Source organism: Cebus imitator, unplaced genomic scaffold (assembly GCF_001604975.1).
Source record: "Cebus imitator isolate Cc_AM_T3 unplaced genomic scaffold, Cebus_imitator-1.0 Scaffold602, whole genome shotgun sequence".
In the NCBI taxonomy this organism is placed as follows: domain Eukaryota; kingdom Metazoa; phylum Chordata; class Mammalia; order Primates; family Cebidae; genus Cebus; species Cebus imitator.
The window spans coordinates 28,655-47,659 of NW_016107917.1; the positions used below are offsets into that span (position 1 = coordinate 28,655).

The 19,005-nt window shown below is 50.0% G+C and overlaps 1 protein-coding gene across 1 annotated transcript; it reads right to left on the reverse strand.

The window, feature by feature from the left end:
• Positions 1–12,609: 12,609 nt before the first annotated feature.
• LOC108294773 (uncharacterized protein CXorf49-like) lies at positions 12,610–17,583 on the reverse strand. Its single transcript, XM_017516727.2, is given in 8 exon segments — positions 12,610–12,667; positions 13,022–13,172; positions 14,620–14,665; positions 14,955–15,036; positions 15,592–15,743; positions 16,314–16,509; positions 16,511–16,915; positions 16,917–17,583. Coding segments are annotated over 8 exon segments (1,728 nt in total). The 5' UTR covers positions 17,555–17,583.
• Between the last annotated feature and the right edge of the window lie 1,422 nt (positions 17,584–19,005).

Below are 19,005 nucleotides of genomic sequence, written 5' to 3' on the forward strand. Positions count from 1 at the left end.
GTTCTAACCTGGGCATGGTGGCTGATGCCTGTAATTCCAGCACTTTGGGAGGCCGAAGCAGGCAGATCACATGAGCTCAGAGGTTCCAGTCCAGCCTGGACAGTACAGCGAAAACCTGTCTCTACAAAAAAATAAAAATACAAAAATTATCCCGGCATGGTGGCGTGTACCTATTGTCCCAGCTACTCGGGAGGCTGAGTTGGGAAGATCACTTAAGCCCGGGAGGTTGAGGCTGCAGTGAGCTGTGATCGCGAAGCTGCAGTCCAGCCTGGGGCGACAGAGTGACACCCTGTCTCAAAATTTAAAAAAAGGAAAACTTCCTAACGTTCAACAGCAGAGTAGGGTGACTACAGTTAACAGAAATGTACTGTATATTTCAAAAGAGCCAGAAAAGCGAACTTGAAATTTTCCCAATAAATAAGAATGAAAAATATTCCAGGTGATGGTTACCCCAAATATCCTGAATTGATCATTACACATTCTATGCACGTGACAGAATATCACATGTTGTATACCATAAATATATGCAGATATTATGTATTAATTAAAAATTAAAATTAAGAAATGATAAATGGAACTATCATTTGATTCAGTAATCCCACTACTGGTTATATGGCCAAAGGAAATGAAACCAGTATGTCGAAAATGTCTGCACTCGCATATACACTGCCACACCATTCACAAGAGCCAAGAGGTGAAATCAACCTAAGAGCCCATCAATGGATGAATGGATAAAGCAAATGTGTAGATAAAACAAATAAATAAACGGATAAAGCAAGCGTGTACACACAGTAGAATACTACTGAGCCTCTTTTAAAAACATAAAAGGGAATCCTGTCATTTGTGACAACATGAGTGAATCTGGAATATATTGTGTCAAGGGAAATAAGCCAGGCACAGCAAGACAAATACTGTATGATCTCACTCAGATGTGGAGCCTTTAAAAACCAAACTTTTTAGAGACAGAGAATAGAATGGTGGCTACCAGGGTCTGGGGCAGGGGAGAATTGGGGAGATACTGGTCAAAGGATACAAAATTTCATTTAAACAAGAAGTCTAAGTTCAAGAGATCTATTGTAAACACGGTGACTACAGTTAATAATGACGTATACTTTAAAATTGCTGAAAGGGTAAATGTCAAGTGTTCTCACCCAAAAGATGAAAGGTATGTGAGTTCATACATAGTTTAGTTAGCCTGATTTAGCCATTGCACAATGTATACGTATTTCAAAACATCATGTTGTACACTGTAAGTATATACAACTCTGTCATAAAAAAACAAAAATAAAATACAAAAAAATGAAATTAAATGCCATTTGTTCAATAAAACTGATGTGACACCGGTGAAGATGTGCAGAAACTGGAACCTTTGTGTATCGTCGGTGGGAATGTAAAATGGCGCAGCTGCTGTGGAAAACAGTATGCCGGTTACTCAGAAAACTAATAATGGCATTACCATATGATCCAGTGATTGATTCCATTCTGTGTCTATATCCAAAAGAATAGAAATCAGAGTCTCAAGGAGATACCTGTACACTCCTGCTTATAGTGGCATTATTCATGAGAGCCAAGAGATGGAAGCAACCTAAGTGTCCACTGATGGACGAATAGAGAAACAAAAAATGGTACGTTATTCAGCCCTCAAAATGAATTATGATAGAAGGGTGGAATTCTGATACAGGCTACAATGTGGATAAAACTTTAGGACATTATGCTATGAAATGAGTCAGGCACAAAAGGACAAATACTACATGATTCCACCTATATAAGGGATCTAAAGTGTTTAAACTCAGGAGCAGAAGACAGAATGGTGGTTTCCAGAGGCTGGAGGGCAGGGGAAAACGAGGAGTTTTTTAATGGGTACACATTTTCGGTTTTGTAGTTGAAGACATTCTGGAGATTGGCTGCACAGTAATGCCAATATACAGAACTCAACTGAACACTGAAAAACGCTGAAGATGGTAAATTTTATGTTACGTGTGTTTTGACATAACTCGGTAGAAAAGTGGTGTAATGTTTGTCCCTGGGGTGGGCCCTGAAAAAAAAAATACCGATACCATGATGACTCCCATATGTATTTTTTCAGCCCAAAGCCAGACCTTTGTCTACTCAACATCTCCACGTGGATACCTAAGAGACATCTGAAATTTAAATATCCAAAACCAAACTCCTGACATTAAACACAAGAAGCAAGAAATATGAACAAATTTTGTGATTCCACTAATATGAAACTATATAACAGTCAACACCAAACCATATGATTATTGTTTCTTGAATTTAACTTTTATTGTAAGTTCAGGGGTACATGTACAGATTCGTTACATAGGTGAACTTGTGTCGTGGGGGTTTTTCATAGAAATTATTTCGGCACCCAGTGATTAAGCCTAGTACCCATTCGTTATTTTTCCTGGTCCTATCCTTCCTCCCACCCTCCAACATCCGATAGGCCCCGGTGTGTGTTGTTCCCCTCTTTGTGTCCTGTGTTCTCATTATTTAGCTCCCACGTATAAGTGGGAACATGCTGCATTTGGTTTCCTGTTCCTGCATTAGTTTGCTAAGGATAATGGGCTCCAGCTCCAACCACATTCCTGCAGAAGACCTGATCTCGTTCCTTTTTATGGCTGCACAGTACTTCATGGTGCATATGCACCACGTGTTCTTTATCCAGTCTACCATTGATGGGCATATAGGTTGACTCCACATCTTTGCTATTGTGAGTAGCGCTGCAATGAACATACACGTCCACGTGTCTTGATAATAGAATGATTTATTATACTCCTTTGGGTATATGCGCAGTAATAAGATTGCTGGGCCAAATGGTATTTCTATCTTTAGGTCTTCGAGGAATCACCACGCTGTCTTCCACAGTGTTGAACTAATGTACACTCCCACCTACAGTGTATAAGTGTTCCTTTTCTCTGCAACCTCGCCAGTATCTGTTATTTTTTTACTTTGTAATGATAGCCATTCTGACTGGCGTGAGATGGTACCTCATTGTGGTTTTGATTTGCATTGCTCTAATAGTGATGTTGAGCTTTCTTTCACGGGATTGGTGACCGCATGTATGTCTTCTTTTGAAAAGCGTCTGTTCATGTCCTTTGCCCACTTTTTAATGGGGTTGCTTGGTTTTTCTCTTGTAAACTTGTTTAAGTTTCTTATAGATGCTGGGTATTAGACCTTTCTCAGATCCATAGTCTGCAAAACTTTTCTCCCACTTTGTAGGGTGTCTGTTCACTCTGTTGATAGTTTCCTTTAGTGTGCAGAAGCTCTTTAGTTTAATTAGATTCCATTTGTCAAATTTTGCTTTTTAATAATTGCTCTGGGTGTCTTTGTCACGAGACCTTTGCCTGTTTCTATGTCCAGAATATGATTGCCTAGGTTGTCTTCCAGTGTTTTTATAGTTTGGGGTTTTACCTTTAAGTCTTTAATCTGTCTTGAGTTAATTTTTGTATACGGCGTGATACAGTTTGGCTGTGTCTCCACCCAAATCTCATCTTGAACTGTAGCTCCCATAAGCCCCACGTGTTATGGGAGGGATCCGGCAGGAGGTAACTGAATCATGGGGGCAGATTTTCCCCATGCTGTTCTCATGATAGCGAATAAGTCTCACGAGATCTCACGGTTTTATAAAGGGCAGTTCCCCTGCACATGCTCTCTTCCCTGCCACCATGTAAGACACAACTTTGCTCCTCCTTCGCCTTCTGCCACGAATGCGAGGCCTCGGGGAACTGAGAGTTCATTAAACTTCTTTTCTCCATAAATTACCCAGTCTTGGGTATGTCTTTATAAGCAGCAAGAGAACGGACTAGTACCTGGTGTAAGAAAGGGGTCCAGTTTCAATCGTCCGTGTGTGGCTAGCCAGTTATCCCAGCACCGTTTGCTGAATAGGGAATCCTTTCCCCATTGCTTGCTCTTGTCAGGTTTGTCAAAGATCAGATAGTTGTAGGTGTGCGACCTTCTTTCTGGGTTCTCTATTCTGTTCCATTGGTCTCCATGTCTGTCTTTGTACCAGTACCATGCTGTTTTGGTTACCGCAAGCCTGTGGCAGAGTTTGAAGTCAAATAGCGTGATGCCTCCAGCTTCGTTTCTTGCTTAGGATTGCCTTGGCCATTCCAGCTCTTTTTCAGTTCCATATGAATTTTAAAATAGTTTTTCTTGTTCTGTGAAGAATGTCAGTGGTAACTTAATAGGAATCACATTGAATCTACAAATTGCTTTGGGCAGTGTGGCCATTTTAACGATGTTGATATTGGGGCGGAGACTGTGGGTTTTTTTTAGATTTAGGATCAGGTCATCTGCAGGCAAACAGTACTATTAAGGGAATGTAGTACAGGACGTAGGACAAAACAATCCTAGAGGAAAAGATGATCACAAAAGTAAATATGTTGGTTTCCTCTTGGAGGAGGAATGAGACTGAGATCAGGCAGAGACACCCCAGGAGCTTTGTGGAATGCTGGCAGGGTTCTCCTCTGTGACTTGGGGGTGTTTCTGCAGAGGTGCCCCTGATAACCACTTATTAACAACACACACATATTGTGAAGTCCTCTCTATATATGTTACGCTTCAACATAAAGAGGGGGTCAAATTGCTAATAACAAATAACACGCCTTTGCCGTTAAACGCTTCTCATGATCCGCAGACCTGGAAATGACTGGTTCATTTTCTGTCTGTGTACTTTCCCAGTTTTAAGAATGTCCTACCAGTGGAATCACACATTATGCAGTGTTTCATATTTGGTGTCTTTAGCACAATGAAATACATGTAAGACCTCTAGAACTGCAGTGTACTCTTCCTTGACCTCAGTCCTCAATACATGCTTTCATCACTTCAGAACAGTTCATTCCCGGTAGATTGGTTTTCTAAACTTGTATATATGTATAGTATGCTTTGTGAATATCACATAATATTTAACTTTTTTGTAATTTGTTATGTCTTGGTAATGGACTTCTCTTAAAAACAGATAGTATCCCTAAGAATGCCCAGTATGTTTCCACTGTAAAAAAAAAAAAAAAAAAAAAAAAAAAAAAAAAGGCATTCCAGCGTATGAACTTGTCACAATTAACTGATACAAACTATGAAGGTAAAAATTTAAAAGCTTGTGTTGTTTTCCCTTAGTGTTGTTGCCTTAATTTCTTTTTCTCAAATCCTAAGTCCTCCGCCTCTGAGAGTAAGAGCATGGGGAGGTGACAAACCTCCCCTGAGAAATTTTACCAAGTGCATAGGGTTCCAGCACAAAATCACAAATTCTGAATGAAAACTTACCATGAAAATATAAACTATTTTCCAAAACATGGAAATTAATATCACAATTATGTAAGCATCATTTCTAAGATATTTAGGGAAATCTATGAGAATTTGAAATCAAGCTATTACTATCAATAAACTGATACTACTACTCTCAAGGCGATCTGCTACAAATAGCTAAAATAATTTTGGTTATCCTTCCGGTTATAAAATACTTACCTGTTTAATGCAATGTTGTTGAGAAACATTAAGTTTACCCTGCCCCTGTGGCTCCTTTATGGAGAAGACCTTTTAGTTTGTAATTAGTGGTAGGCAGGTAACAGCTGCCTACTTGGTATATTTTTGAGTTACGAGTAAATACAGAACACCTGTGTATTAATAAGAATCACCTGTCTCAGAGAAAAAAAATACGTGGATGAGAATCTGCTCCAGGCCTTCAGCCTGGAATGCTGTCAGCCTCTCAGCTCCCGGGCTGTTGGTACCCCGGATAGATCCACTCTCTTCTCTCTGGGTGTCTGCCTCCCAATACCTTCAGCGCCGCCTGGGTGGGGGTCTCCCGACCGAGCTGGTACTCCATACAATGTTACTTCCCTCAGCACTATTTTTTTCTCCACTTATCGTGGCAGGCAACGTACAGAAAGAAAACATCACAATCCATGTGCACAGTTTAATAAAAGAGTATCAAGTGCACGTGTACGAGAACGCTCCCCTAGGTCCCAGAGGAGAACACCGCCAGCATCACTCAAAGCCTCCTGGGGTGTCCCCGCCTGATGTCAGCCCCACTCCCACTCCAAGGGGAAACCAACATCCGGACTTTTTGGATTGTCCTTTCCATGCTTTACTCTATGGTTTTATAGCCTAAGTATAAAAGTATGCGTTCTTCAATAAGGTAGGTTAGGGTTGCCTGTCATTTGAAGTTGCAGGAATGGAATCATCAACATGTCCGTGTTGTTACTTGCTTCGTTCACTCAATGTCATCTTTGTAAGATTCACGCCCTTTATTACCTGGAGTACTTTGTCCTTTTCCGCTGCTGAAATAGAATTCTGTTGTATGAACACACCACAACGTATTGATCCCGCCCCATGAAAGTTGCAATTTTTGTTGTTTCCCATATTTGGAACTGGATGCCTACAAAAATCCTACTCCATAAACCCTTGTCGGCACAAGTACAGGAGTCCCGAGAGGGACGTGTAGGCTGCTAAAAGCATGTATTTTAAAGAGGATTGCAGACAACTCACAAGAAAATGTTCAAAAGAGAAGACCAACAAAAGACCAAAGACAATAGAAGGAAGCAAGGTAAAAGCAGAAATCAGTGACAGGGGAAACAAGCAAAAGGATCACAAAACCAGAAGTTGGGTGTTTGGAAGAAGGATGAAATTGGTAAATGTCTTGTGAGACCGGTCAAGAAGACAAGGGAGAAGGGCACCGCTATCAGGAAAGAAAAGGGAGAAATCCGCACAAACAATGTTACGTCCCTTCTCATGTTGCTATGCAGAAACACCCATGACCGAGACATTTATCGAGAATAGAGCCGATGGTTCTGCAGGCTGTACAGGAAGCCTAGCGGTTTCTGCTTCTGGGAGGACTCAGGAAGCTTGCCATCATGGTGGAAGGTGAAACAGGAGCAGGTGCTTATTACACGGTAGGAGAAGGAGCAAGAGAGAGAGAGCAGGGGGAGGTGTCACACACTCGTAAACGACCAGACTCATGAGAACTCGCTCGAGACGGTGAGGACAGCACCAAGTGGATGCTGCTAAACCATTCCTGAGAAATCCAGCCCCGTGATCCTGCCACCTCCCACCGGGCCCCACCTATCACATTAGGAGTTACAGTTTGACACGAGACTTGGTGGGGACACAGACCCAAACCATGTCACATACAGACACCCAAAGGTTAGAAGGAGGACATCTGGGAGAGCTGGGTATTCACACAGTGCCCATGCAGTAACAGCAGGTGGGTGATTCAATACAAAGAGCAGATGGCACCTTCACAATGGAGGAATCTGGAACAGCCCCCGACCACATGGTCAAGATGAACATCGCCAGTCATAAGACAAACCGACGTGGAGAATCTGCTGATGTCAGGCACCGAGAAGGGCAGCACGTCTGCTGTGCAGTAGTCCTGCCAAAAATGTTCAACCCACCTGAGTCTAACCACAAGGAAGCCACTAGACAAACCCAAGCTCCAGGGCTTCCTGACAACAGCGGCACTGGCTTCAAGCACACTTTACACATTGCTTGATAGCATACTATAAGGGACACGGAAGCGACTTGACGGGCCGGGAACAACGGCTCAATACCCGTAATCCCAGCACGTCAGGAGACCTAGGCGGGTGGATGGCTTGAGATTAGGAGCTCCAGAGCAGCCTGGGCAACACGGTGAAACCCCGCCTCTACAAAAAAGTATTTTAACAATTAGCCGGGCATGGTGGTGTGCGCTTGTAGTCCAAGCTACCCAGGAGGCTGAGGTGGGAGGACGGCCTGAGCCTGGAGGTCCAGGCTGCAGTGAGCTGGTTTGCGGCACCCCACGCCAGCCTGGGCGACAGAGGGAGATCCTGTCTCAAGAGAGACCTGACAACATCATGCACAGCATGATGTTTGGTTGGAAAGATAATTTTGTTAGAAAGCAGCTATGAGGGATACTAGGGCACTATGGGGACAATCGGAAAATGTTTCTGGTCATGGTACAGTATAAAATTATATGGTCTCAATGTTACATTTCCTGAGTTGATGATGGCATTAAGGTTTTGTGGGAGGCCATGCTTTCTCTTAGACGATGCATACTGCAGTATTTATGGAGGATGGAGCTTAACGACTCAAAGGGATCTCAAATGATTCCACAAAACAAGGAAAAAAGAAGCAGACACACACACACACACAGAGAAAGACAGGAGGTGGGCAGGATGGAGGAAGGGATGAAGCGAATGTGAGAAAATGGTAACACCTGGAGGATCCTGTAGAAGAACATACGTACGGGTGCTCCTTGCGCTTTCCCTGCAACTCTCCCGCAGCTCCCTAACTTTAACAAAAGCAATCTGGGAACTTTGCAACTTTGGTGAATTGCGGTCCGAGTATCTTTCTCTGAAGGAAGCCGAAGGCACAGACTACGTACCACGTGATTCCGTTTATATGACATTCTGGAAAAGGCAAAACCCTAGGAACAGAAAATAGATTGGTGGTCGCCAGGGTCTGAGGGTTAAGACCAGGAGTTCACTACCAGAGGGCGCCAGGAAACCAGGAAAGGATGGCGATGCCCTGAATCTATATATATATTGTGCTGGAGTTTCCGCAGCCCTATGCATTTACAAAATCCCATAGACCTCTGTATAAATTGTAGCCCAATAGGCCTGACTTTGTGGGAAAAAAATTGTCAGCACTGCATCTCGAATGGATATTGCCATTTAGTCAATACTTTTGTGACCAAGAAGAGCATATTTCTCTCCCTGAATCCGTTAATGTGGATTATTGTAGCAGTTTATTTTCTGAAGGGAAATTAAGTTTATATTTCTGGGATGGAGCCAATATAAATCGTGCCATAGTAGATATTTTCCTTTTTCTATCCTGTAGGCTTCTGTGTGCTAAGATTCTGGTTCTGTCTTTTGCTTCTATGTCATGAGCCTTTGACTGACCTGCAGTGTTTCTCTACGTGGCCTTGTGGGGTTTGGTATCGAGGTTATGCCAAGCTCATACAGTGAGTGGAGGATTGTTCCTCCCTTTCAGTTTTCTGCACGAGTTTGTGTCAGATGGAAGATATGTATTCCTAGGATGTTTGCGAGAATGTGGCGGGGGGTCCTGGCGTGTATTTGTGGAAAGCCTATGAGGACTGACATCTTTCTGCAATCATTCCGGAACGGTTCAGGTTGGCTATTCCTTCTCGCGTCAGTTTTGGCAGGTTTTGTTTCCTAGCAACTGGTGACATTTTTGTTTGTTTTCAAGCTGACTGGAATAAAATGGTCTGGAATACCTGGATCCCAGATTGCTTTTGTTAAACTTGGGGAGCTGCGGGAGAGTTGCAGGGAAAGCGCAAGGAGCACCCGTACGTATGTTCTTCTACAGGATCCTCCAGGTGTTACCATTTTCTCACATTCGNGACCATTTTATTCCAGTCAGCTTGAAAACAAGGAAAAAGGTCACCAGTCTCTAGGAAACAAAACCTGCCAAAACTGACACGAGAAGGAACAACCAACCTGAACCGTTCCGGAATGATTGCAGAAAGATGCCAGTCCTCATAGGCTTTCCACGAAAACACTCCAGGACCCCCCACCACATTCTCGCAAACATCCTAGGAATACACATCTTCCATCTGACACAAACTCGTGCAGAAAACTGAAAGGGAGGAACAATCCTCCACTCACTCTATGAGCTTGGCATAACCTCAATACCAAACCCCACAAGGCCACGTAGAGAAACACTGCAGGTCACTCAAAGGCTCATGACATAGAAGCAAAAGTCAGAACCAGAATCTTAGCACACAGAAGCATACAGGATAGAAAAAGGAAAATATCTAATATGGCATGACTTATATTGGCTCCATCCCAGAAATATAAACTTAATTTCCTTTCAGAAAATAAACTGCTACAATAATCCACATTAACGGATTCAGGGAGAGAAATATGCTCTTCTTGGTCACAAAAGTATTGACTAAATGGCAATATCCATTCGAGATGCAGTGCTGACAATTTTTTTCCCACAAAGTCAGGCCTATTGGGCTACAATTTATACAGAGGTCTATGGGATTTTGTAAATGCATAGGGCTGCGGAAACTCCAGCACAATATATATATAGATTCAGGGCATCGCCATCCCTTCCTGGTTTCCTGGCGCCGTCTGGTAGTGAACTCCTGGTCTTAACCCTCAGATCCTGGCAATCACCAATCTGTTTTTTGTTCCTAGGGTTTTGCCTTTTCCAGAATGTCATATAAACGGAATCACGTGGTACGTAGCCTGTGCCTTCGGCTTCCTTCAGAGAAAGAGACTCGGACTGCAATTAACCAAAGTTGCAATGTATGGTTTCGTGACCTGGGTAGTAGTTACCTGGCTTGATCACCTTATATCTCCTGTAAAATGACTGGCTTCTGAGTTTTTTTCGTGTGTGTGTGTGTGTCTGTGTGTGTGTGTGTGTTTGTGTGTCTGTGTGTGTCTGTGTGTGGGTGTGTGGGTGTGAGAGAGAGAGAGAATGTATCTGTATGTATTATGTTTAAAAAACATAATTTATTTTCAACTGCTTCTTACTTATATATCATGGTGCAGGTTATTAAATGGCAATTATGAATCCTTTAGAGAAAGTGAGTGATTATTGGAAGAGTCAGCAGAGTGATTACCTCTAGGGCATGCAAGGGGGAAGTAGTGATCAGGTTGGGGCAAACTGAGGGTTCCAAACGCTGCCAACCTTCTGTTCCTTGCTCTGCATGGGAGTGGCCCGGACTTCAACATTGTACAGCCACAGGGGCTCCATTCACGCTGGATCATGTGAACGGGGCACCCTGGAATCCCACAGATAGAGTTGGCACGGCCACCCTGGTGGCCGAAGCCTACGCGACAGTACCTGGCAAAGCGTGGAAGTTGAGGACAGATGTGCATGAGGTTGTCCGAGTTCACCCAGGAGTGTGTTCCAGGTGGGTTAAAGTCCATGGCTGTTACTCACCGTGGCCACTGTGATCCTACGATTGCCATCTCACATCCCCGTGTGCGGTGCGCTGGGCCTGCGCCACGGCCTGGATGGCCACCCTTGGGGACTCTGGCTGGTGGGCGTCGGAGGAGACTCACACACCTTCGGCCCTAGCTGGAGTCTGAAGAGGACACGCTCTTTTCTGTGGGCAGAGTGAGAGTTCCCATCTGGAGATGTCCCTGTGGGAGCCCTGGCACCTGGTGCCGGTGGGATTCTGCTCAGGGCTCTGCCACTGCGGCTGCATCAAGGGCAGGCACGCAGCTCAGCAGACCTCTGGAACCCGTCCGAGCTGAGTGGCAGGACAAGGCAGGAGAAGGGGGACACTGCATGAGGGGAGGGGCTCAACCTCCTCCTCTCCACTGGGGCCCAATGAATTCCTCTCATCCGAGGAGCCTCTGATTCTCCACTTCTTTTCCCTAGAACTGGAAGGCTCTGCCCAACCATGGCCTGGGGTATACATGTTAGAGGCCCATTGCTGTGTGGGAGGTGCTCTGAATATGGAACTGAGGTGGTGTGCTGAGAGGCGGGGCTGTCAAATCCAGCCACCGAGGGATGGGTTCTTGCCTTCTACGACTCCATGCATGGGCTTCTGTCCTTTTACACACTGTTGACCATGGCCCATACCTCCCAGGCAGTGGCTGGGGCTGGAGGTCTGCTCCCCATCAGAACCCACCTAGATGTCTCTGGTGGCTAAAACCAAGCTGGAGAGTCGCTGACACACGTCTTCCCCCAGACACCAGCCCGCTGTGTTATCCCCACAGGAAACAATCACCTGCATCAGGGTCAAAGCCTTGGGCCGAGGAATCAAGCCCAGCCCACCCTCTCAGTCCAGGGGTTTGTTGGGGTTGGGGTAGGTTCCCAGCACCATTCATTTCTGTGTCTGAGCCCTGTGATTGGCCAACCCCATGGGTGATGGCCCCCTTCGCTGAGCTCACACCACAGGCCCGGCAGGGAGACAGGATGAGAGTATGGGGGAAGGCCGTACCGAGCCCGACCAGATACCCCAGAGTAGTCCCTCTTTCCCGCTTTCCACCCTCACTGTGCCCATCCTGCCCGTGTCTCGATTATCTGAAGTCGTGGTACCCTCCCACAGGAGCTCCCCGCTTCCTAGATGAGGCACCCACTGACGACTCTGAGGCATTATCACTGCACCCACACACGGGAGTGCTGAGACCTGCATTCCATCCCGCAGAGGATCGGGAACCTACTGTGTCGACTCCAGTCATCTGAGAGCTCCGACTCCCATCCCTGCGTGAGGGGACGTCCCTTTTGTCCCACTCCACGCCCTCCTAGGTGTTAGAACTGAACAACACTTCTTGTGAAAGGTAGATCCCAGCCCTGCATTTGTGCATTCCTTCCTTCACGGATCCTTCAACATTGCAGCTCCATGAATTGGCCCGTTGTCCCTCAAAGGAAAGCACCCCCAATTAATTTAATTCCCAAGCGGGTGTTTGTGTGTGAATGCCCGCGCATGCGTGCGTGCGCGCGCGCACACACACACACACACACACTCTAACCCTGAATGGTATCTGTATTCCTATTGTCTTCATCTGTTCAATACCCAGTCTCTTGTCGGTGGGAGCTGGCAGAACCTACACGCACTTCCTCACTGGAACCGGAAAGTGTGCCCAAGTCTGGGGCCCGCCCAGCCCAGGGTTCCAGCAGAAGGAAGGCAGCGATCCCAACTGTCAGTGTGGGTCAAGGCAGAACAGGCAACTCGATGATCTCATGTGACCTCGAGAGGTGGTCTGGAAGACTGAGCGGAGACACGGAAATATCATGTCCACAAAAGCCTGTGGCCTGGGGGCAGTGGAATTATATTTGACAGGGACCATCTAAGAACAGCCAGGCCTAGTATCCACACTTGACCTGGAAAGTGGCTGGCCATTTTCAAATCAAGGGTATGGACCCACCGGCTGCAGAAAGGGCTGTTGGCCGCCTACAGGACACCAAGGTGTAAGCCGCCTCTCGTGTAGCTGCTGGTGGGCAGAGTTCACCAGGTTGGCCAGAGGGCGCCAGAGCAGACTCAGCGCCCCCACCTTCAACCAAGAGGCTACCGCGTCCTTTTCTTCCCTGCTCTTGGAACCTTCCCTTTGGCTCAGCCACCCACCAGGATGTGGCTTCTGCCTCCACCTGGCGACTGACACTAAGGAGACCTGATGGAATTTGGTAACTGAGGTTCAACTGTGAGGCCTGAGAGAGGAACTGAGGATGCCGCGTGGGTTTCTGAACAGGATGACCTGACCGCGTGCGTGGTGGCACTGGAGAGACATAATGGCACCAGAAAGAGGACTGGGCCCCTGAGAGTGAGAGGGAGGATGAGCTCCGTTGTGTTCCGTGTTCCCTGCATGGAAATGACCGTTCAGAAAAGGCCACTGGCGTCAACCCACTGGGGAGAGCAAGGATGCTCATGACGGAACGGACAGTGACAGGGCGGAACCGGGACAGAGCAAACCACAGAAGGAAAGACAAGAGAGATTGGGATTCTGGAAGGAGGACTTCAGTGTCTACTGAAGGCGAGGGAGAACAGTGCTGCAGAAGGGGACCTGTGAGACCCCAAAGTACGAGGAGAAGAGGAGGGACCATGAGCAAGGTGTGTCCGGGAAACAGATAAAATGCTCCTGTAGCCGGACAAGGCCCCCACAGCACCTGGACCCAGGGCACTATGGTGAGCCCCAGTGCAGGGCGGCTGCCCAGAGGCCGGCCCAAGCACCCCGCAGGGAGAGGGCCCACCGCAGAGTTCCAGGGGAACTGTTCTTCCAGCACCAGGGAAAGGAGCAACACCCCACACCCCCCAACACTCCCAACAATCACAGAGAGGGCAGACCACAGACCACAGGATATGAGAACGACTTTATTTGACACTGCTTTGAACTGCATCAGGAAGGGGGAAATGCAGTGGAAGGGGGGCAGCCCTGGTGGAAGAGGATCCCGAGAGAAGCAGCTTGGCTACAGGTCTGGGGCTCCAAAGGTAGCTGCTGCTTGTCTCATCGGAAGACTGACTCCATTCTGTGAAAGAGAGAGGCTCAGGCACGGGCCCCCAGCCAGGGCCAGCACACAGCCCTCCTATGCTACCGGGATTGTGGCAAGGGGCATGATGTGTTCAACACTTACTTCAAAAGTCTTTAAACTTGTTGATAAAGCAGCTCATGGCTCCTGAAACGAGAGGCAGAACCCGGCACTCCAGACCCAGGGAAACAGAAACCCACTCCCTGCCCCCATGGGGAACCAACCGCCTAGCCCTGCAACCTGAAACCCCAGCGGTCCTGGGACTGACTCAACCACCCGTCACCTGAATTAAGGGTGGAATGCCTTCTGAGCGGGAAAGTGGTTCTCAGGTGTTGGGGCATCCCAGAACCGTTCAGAACGTGTTTCCAAGACAGATACGCCAGCCACCAAGCAAAAACCACACAAGCCCTACCAGGCAGCAGTTAAAGGGAGAACACGTGGTATCTCTAATGGCCCTAAGAGAAGGAGATCTCTGGGACGCGTGGACAAAGTGTATACAGAGTTCAGACGACCCTTGCTGTCTGTGCACACCCCAGCTGGAAAGGCACAGAAGGCTCCAGGGCCAGGCCTGCTTGGTTCTCTTCCCCAGAGGAAAGTCAGTCCCTGTGATGCGGCCTGCACCTGCACCCCAGCCCCACCCTCGGCACCTGCAGAAAGACAGCGCTGCCCATCCCTGCCCCAGCCAGGGCTCCGTCATACCTAACTGCTCTGTAAGATGGTCTATGTTCCTCTGCAGCCATATGCACTAGACCGCCAGACACCGGAGGAAGAGAAGTGGTTAGTCAATTCTGGTCCCCTCTCTCCTTGTCCTCCCTCTCTCCCCCGGCCCTGATAGCCCCGCATAGCCTGCAGCCTGGTGGTGAGGTGGGTTGGCATGGAACCCTCAGTTGAAAAGAGGCACCTCCCCTCCGTGGGGTGTGGGAGGTGGAGGCTGGGGCATGGGGTGCAGGGGGATGCAGAAATCAGTTTAACCTGGACACGGATCCCACCACCTAGTGTGGACCTCTATTTCCAGGAGCTACACAAAGCGTTACCCGGAGACATCCCTGGGCTCCCGGGGGTGGCTGCTGTCTTTCCGGTGTTGGAGGATGGACAGCTGGCTGCTGGTCACCTGAAAGAGAACACAAAATCCAGCTTCTAACCCTCCCAGTGAGGTGGAAAGGGCCTAGCGGTGTCTAACCTGAGGCAGCATCACCCTCTGGCTGGCAACACGTTGGCCCTGCTCTGCTCAGCAGCTCCAACCCTCCCTGTGGGACTGCCTTCCCTGTTCCCCAGTGTGAGCCCATGTGCTGCATCTGTGGCCCCCTACATTGTGACTTCTGGTAGGCTGCCAGCAGCGCAGCAGCCATAGGAAGGCCCAGGGACAGCCAGTGTGGCTGAGTAGGACTTAACAGAAAAGGGCTCAGTGCCGCCGAAAGTCTCCTTCCAGAGTTGGAGTTTGGGGTGCTGCTCCAAAGCACCCCTCATCACACAAAGCCCACTCAGAGACGACAAGGTGGCTTAAAGCCAGCCCCATCGACAGCCCGTTTCCCGTGAGACAGCGGCCTGGGTGGGAAGGGAAGCCTGGGAACAAGGCTGAGCCCCCAGAAGCGACAGAGCCAGAGGTTTCCCTCCCTCCCCGACCACTCTCCCCTCCATCCCTATCAAACCGGTGAGATGTGATCTCTGGAGCGGGCACGGTGTCTGGGCAGGAGGTCTCCCAGGCTGTAGGCCGAGGGCTCTGAAGTTCCTGGAATTTGGGGAGCTCTGATGCCGGGGTCGCCGCTGCTGAATTCTCCATGACACATGGACAGGCAAGACAGCCCTAACCTGTGAGAGCGAAACTAAAACAAATTTCTTGCGGTGGAGCAAGCAGTGATTTCACGTGGGGAGAAGTTGTGGAAAGGTAGCGACTGTGGAGCCTAATCTCATTAGCACTTTCTCCCTCAGTCGGCCCCAGGCGGGAGACACAGCCCAGCCAGGGAGAACACTGGGGATACAGAGATAGGCCGGGCCCCCTGCCAGGTGGCTCGGGCTACAGCTAAGGAAGGAGGAATCAGGAAGTGGATGAGCCTAGATGCCCCAGCTTTGCAGCCCACACTTTAAGGGGTCAACCGATCCAAACCAGCTGCCAGCCCTGCCTTCCATCCCAGCTCCCCTCTGGGGGAGGAGGCAGGACCCTACAGAGTGTCCAGAGGCATGCCCATCACACACCTAGTGCTCCCTTTAACGTGTGCCTTTACAAGGAAGACCCCAATCAGGCATTCTAGTGTCCCTGGGCTCCCGATGACAACCCTTGAGCAAGGGACAGAGGGGGCATGGGTAAACAGGTGTGTGCTGGAAGAGAGGAAGCATGGGGGGAGACAGGAGGAGGACTTTGAAGAGGGAGAGGAGGGTGAGAAGGGTCTACTCACTTGGGCTCCTGGGACGTCATCTCTATGTGGGTCATTATCCTCTCTGGCCGCAGCCTGGCACTCCCTGGTCCTACTTCCTGTGGCTTTCCTCCTGGCAGGGCTGCTGTGCTTAGGCTTTTGGGGTTTCTTGGACATCCCCTGTGGCCGCACACCTGAGAATGTCGGGAAGGTGGCCGGCTCCTGGGGAGTGGCTGAGTCTCTCTTGGCGGATAGGAAATGCTCTCCCAGGGGCCAGTTGAGAGGCACCTCCTTGAAACTTCTTCTCCTGGGCCATCTTCCTCCTCTGAGGGCCCCGGGGCAGGGCCCCTGCCATGGCAGCTCCTGAGCAGCTGGGCCTGACCTCCACCTTTCCCAGGGCCCAGCTCTGCATTTTCTTCCAGGGAGAGTTCTCCAGCTCTCCCACAGCCGGCCTCTCCACAAGTGGAGTGAGTCCGCGTGGAGCAGAGGTCAGGAAAGGGCCCGGCACCGGCGGGAAACTCTGCTGGCGGGGCCTCCGTGTGCCTGCTGTTTTCTTGGGGCTCGGGGACTTGGCCTGGCTCCCTCCGTTGCTGCGAATGCCCACCCTCATCGTCCGCAAGTCGCAGCTCTCATCTGTGGAATCAGTCTTCCACAGACAGCACGGCGGGGCCTTTCGCGGAGGGCTGCTGGGGATCCACGCGGACTCTCCATCTGCTCTTGGAGCCCCTTTGCAGGTGTTGCCAGGCCAGGCCTGCCCCGGGACCAGTGACGTGGAGAGGGCCGGCGGAGGCATGATGCCTTTTTCCAGGACTGGGGCCCAGCGTGCCTCTCTCACTGGGACCGACCTCCAGTCCCACTCAGTTGTCAGTGGACCCTTTGGCAGCGGCGCCTTCTGGGGATGGGTGTCCCTGGACGCTGGTGGGCGGCACGATGGCGGCTGGCTCCTCGGCCAGGTAGGACGAGTAGTCCACACCGTCCCCTTGGTCGTCGACCGGGGTGCCAGGCGGAGCTTCCTGGCCCCAGAGCACCACCCTTCCCTCCTCTATCAATTCGCTGTCTAACTCCACACTGAAGCCCCCCAGGTCTGCAAACCCACCCTCGCTCTCGCCCTCACCATCGCCCTCGCCCTCGCTCTCGCCCTTGCAGCTGTGCAGCACCCTGTAATACAGGCCGTGGCCATGGTCCTGTGGAGCTCTGGGGCTGACCGTGAGGGCACCAGTCTGCTCGCCACCCTCCAGGTCCAAATGGGCCCCCAAAACGGGCACCTCGTCAGGCGAGCTCATGGCGCCAGTCCCAGCAGCCTGGGCTGCGGGGAGACGGTCGTCCTGGTAATGGGGGAAGGGGGAGGGGAGAGCAGAACCCAGCCAAGCCAGTCACCTGACAGGAACAGTGACTCTCACCCCAGGCGGAAGTAGAAGACAGCGAGTGGCTTCCGTGTGCCCTAGACGACGGCCTCGCGCCTTCTCATTGGTCCCCTCTCCACCAACCAGCGCACCCTTTGTTGGGCGAGGCCTCTGGGCTTTAACCAATCGTGACAGAGGCTCTTGGTTTGCCACCACATGGGTCATTTGACTGGGTGGCTGCGCTCTGGTCGGGTCTTGGGACCAGGGTGCACTGTAGCTCTCGATCCAACTCTTTCTTCCTGTCCTGCCGCCTCTGGCCAGGCACCTACTTTCCAAGGAGAGCCACGTCTCTGAGCCCCAGTGTCCCATCTGTAAGGGGGTCAAGGGGAGAGCTGCCCGCAGCTCATCAGTTTGGGACAGCAAATGTCGTGATGCACGCAAAGCATCCGACGCACAGAGGAGCGCTCAATTCTCAAAAAGCATGTCAGGGTCAAAGCCTTGGCCGGGTAACACAACGGGCTGGTGTCAAGGGGAAGACGCGTGTCAGGGACTCTCCAGCTTTGGTTTTTTGCCACCGGAGACATCGAGGTGGGTTCTGGTGGGGACAGAACTCCAGCCCCAAGCGCTGCTCCGGGGGTAATGGACCATGATCGACTGGGTGTGGGACGGGAGAAGCCCACGAACCGAGTCATGGAAGGCGTGAACCCATCCCTCGGTGGCTAGATCTGCCAGCCCCGCCTGTCAGCACACCAACTCAGTTCCATTTTCAGATCGCTGCCCCCACAGTAAATGGGGCTCTAACATGTATGCCCCAGGCCATGGTCAGGCAGAGCCTTCTGCTTCTAGGGGAAATAAGTGCAGAGTCTGAGGCTCCTGGGATTAGAGGAATCTATCTGGGCCCCAATGGAGAGGAGGAGGTCGACCCCGCCCCTCATTCAGTGCCCCCCTCTTCCTTTTTCCTCAAGCCTCCTCTCCCACCAAGAGGAATGTGGGGTCAGGCCTGGTGAGCCTTAGACGCCCTCCTGCCTTGTCCTGCCACTTAGCTCGGACGGGTTCCAGAGGTCTGCTGAGCTGCGTGCCTGCCCTTGATGCAGCCGCAGTGGCGGAGCCCTGAGCAGAATCCCACCTGCACCAGGTGCCAGGGCTCCCACAGGGACATCTCCAGATGGGAACTCTCACTCTGCCCACAGAAAAGAGCCTATCCTCTTCAGACTCTAGCTAGGGCCGAAGATGTGTGAGTCTCCTTAAATGCCCACCAGCCAGAGTCCCCAAGGGTGGCCATCCAGGCCGTGGCGCAGGCCCAGGGCACTGCACACGGGGATGTGAGGTGGCAATCGTAGGATCACAGTGGCCACGGTGAGTAACAGCCATGGACTTTAACCCACCTGGAA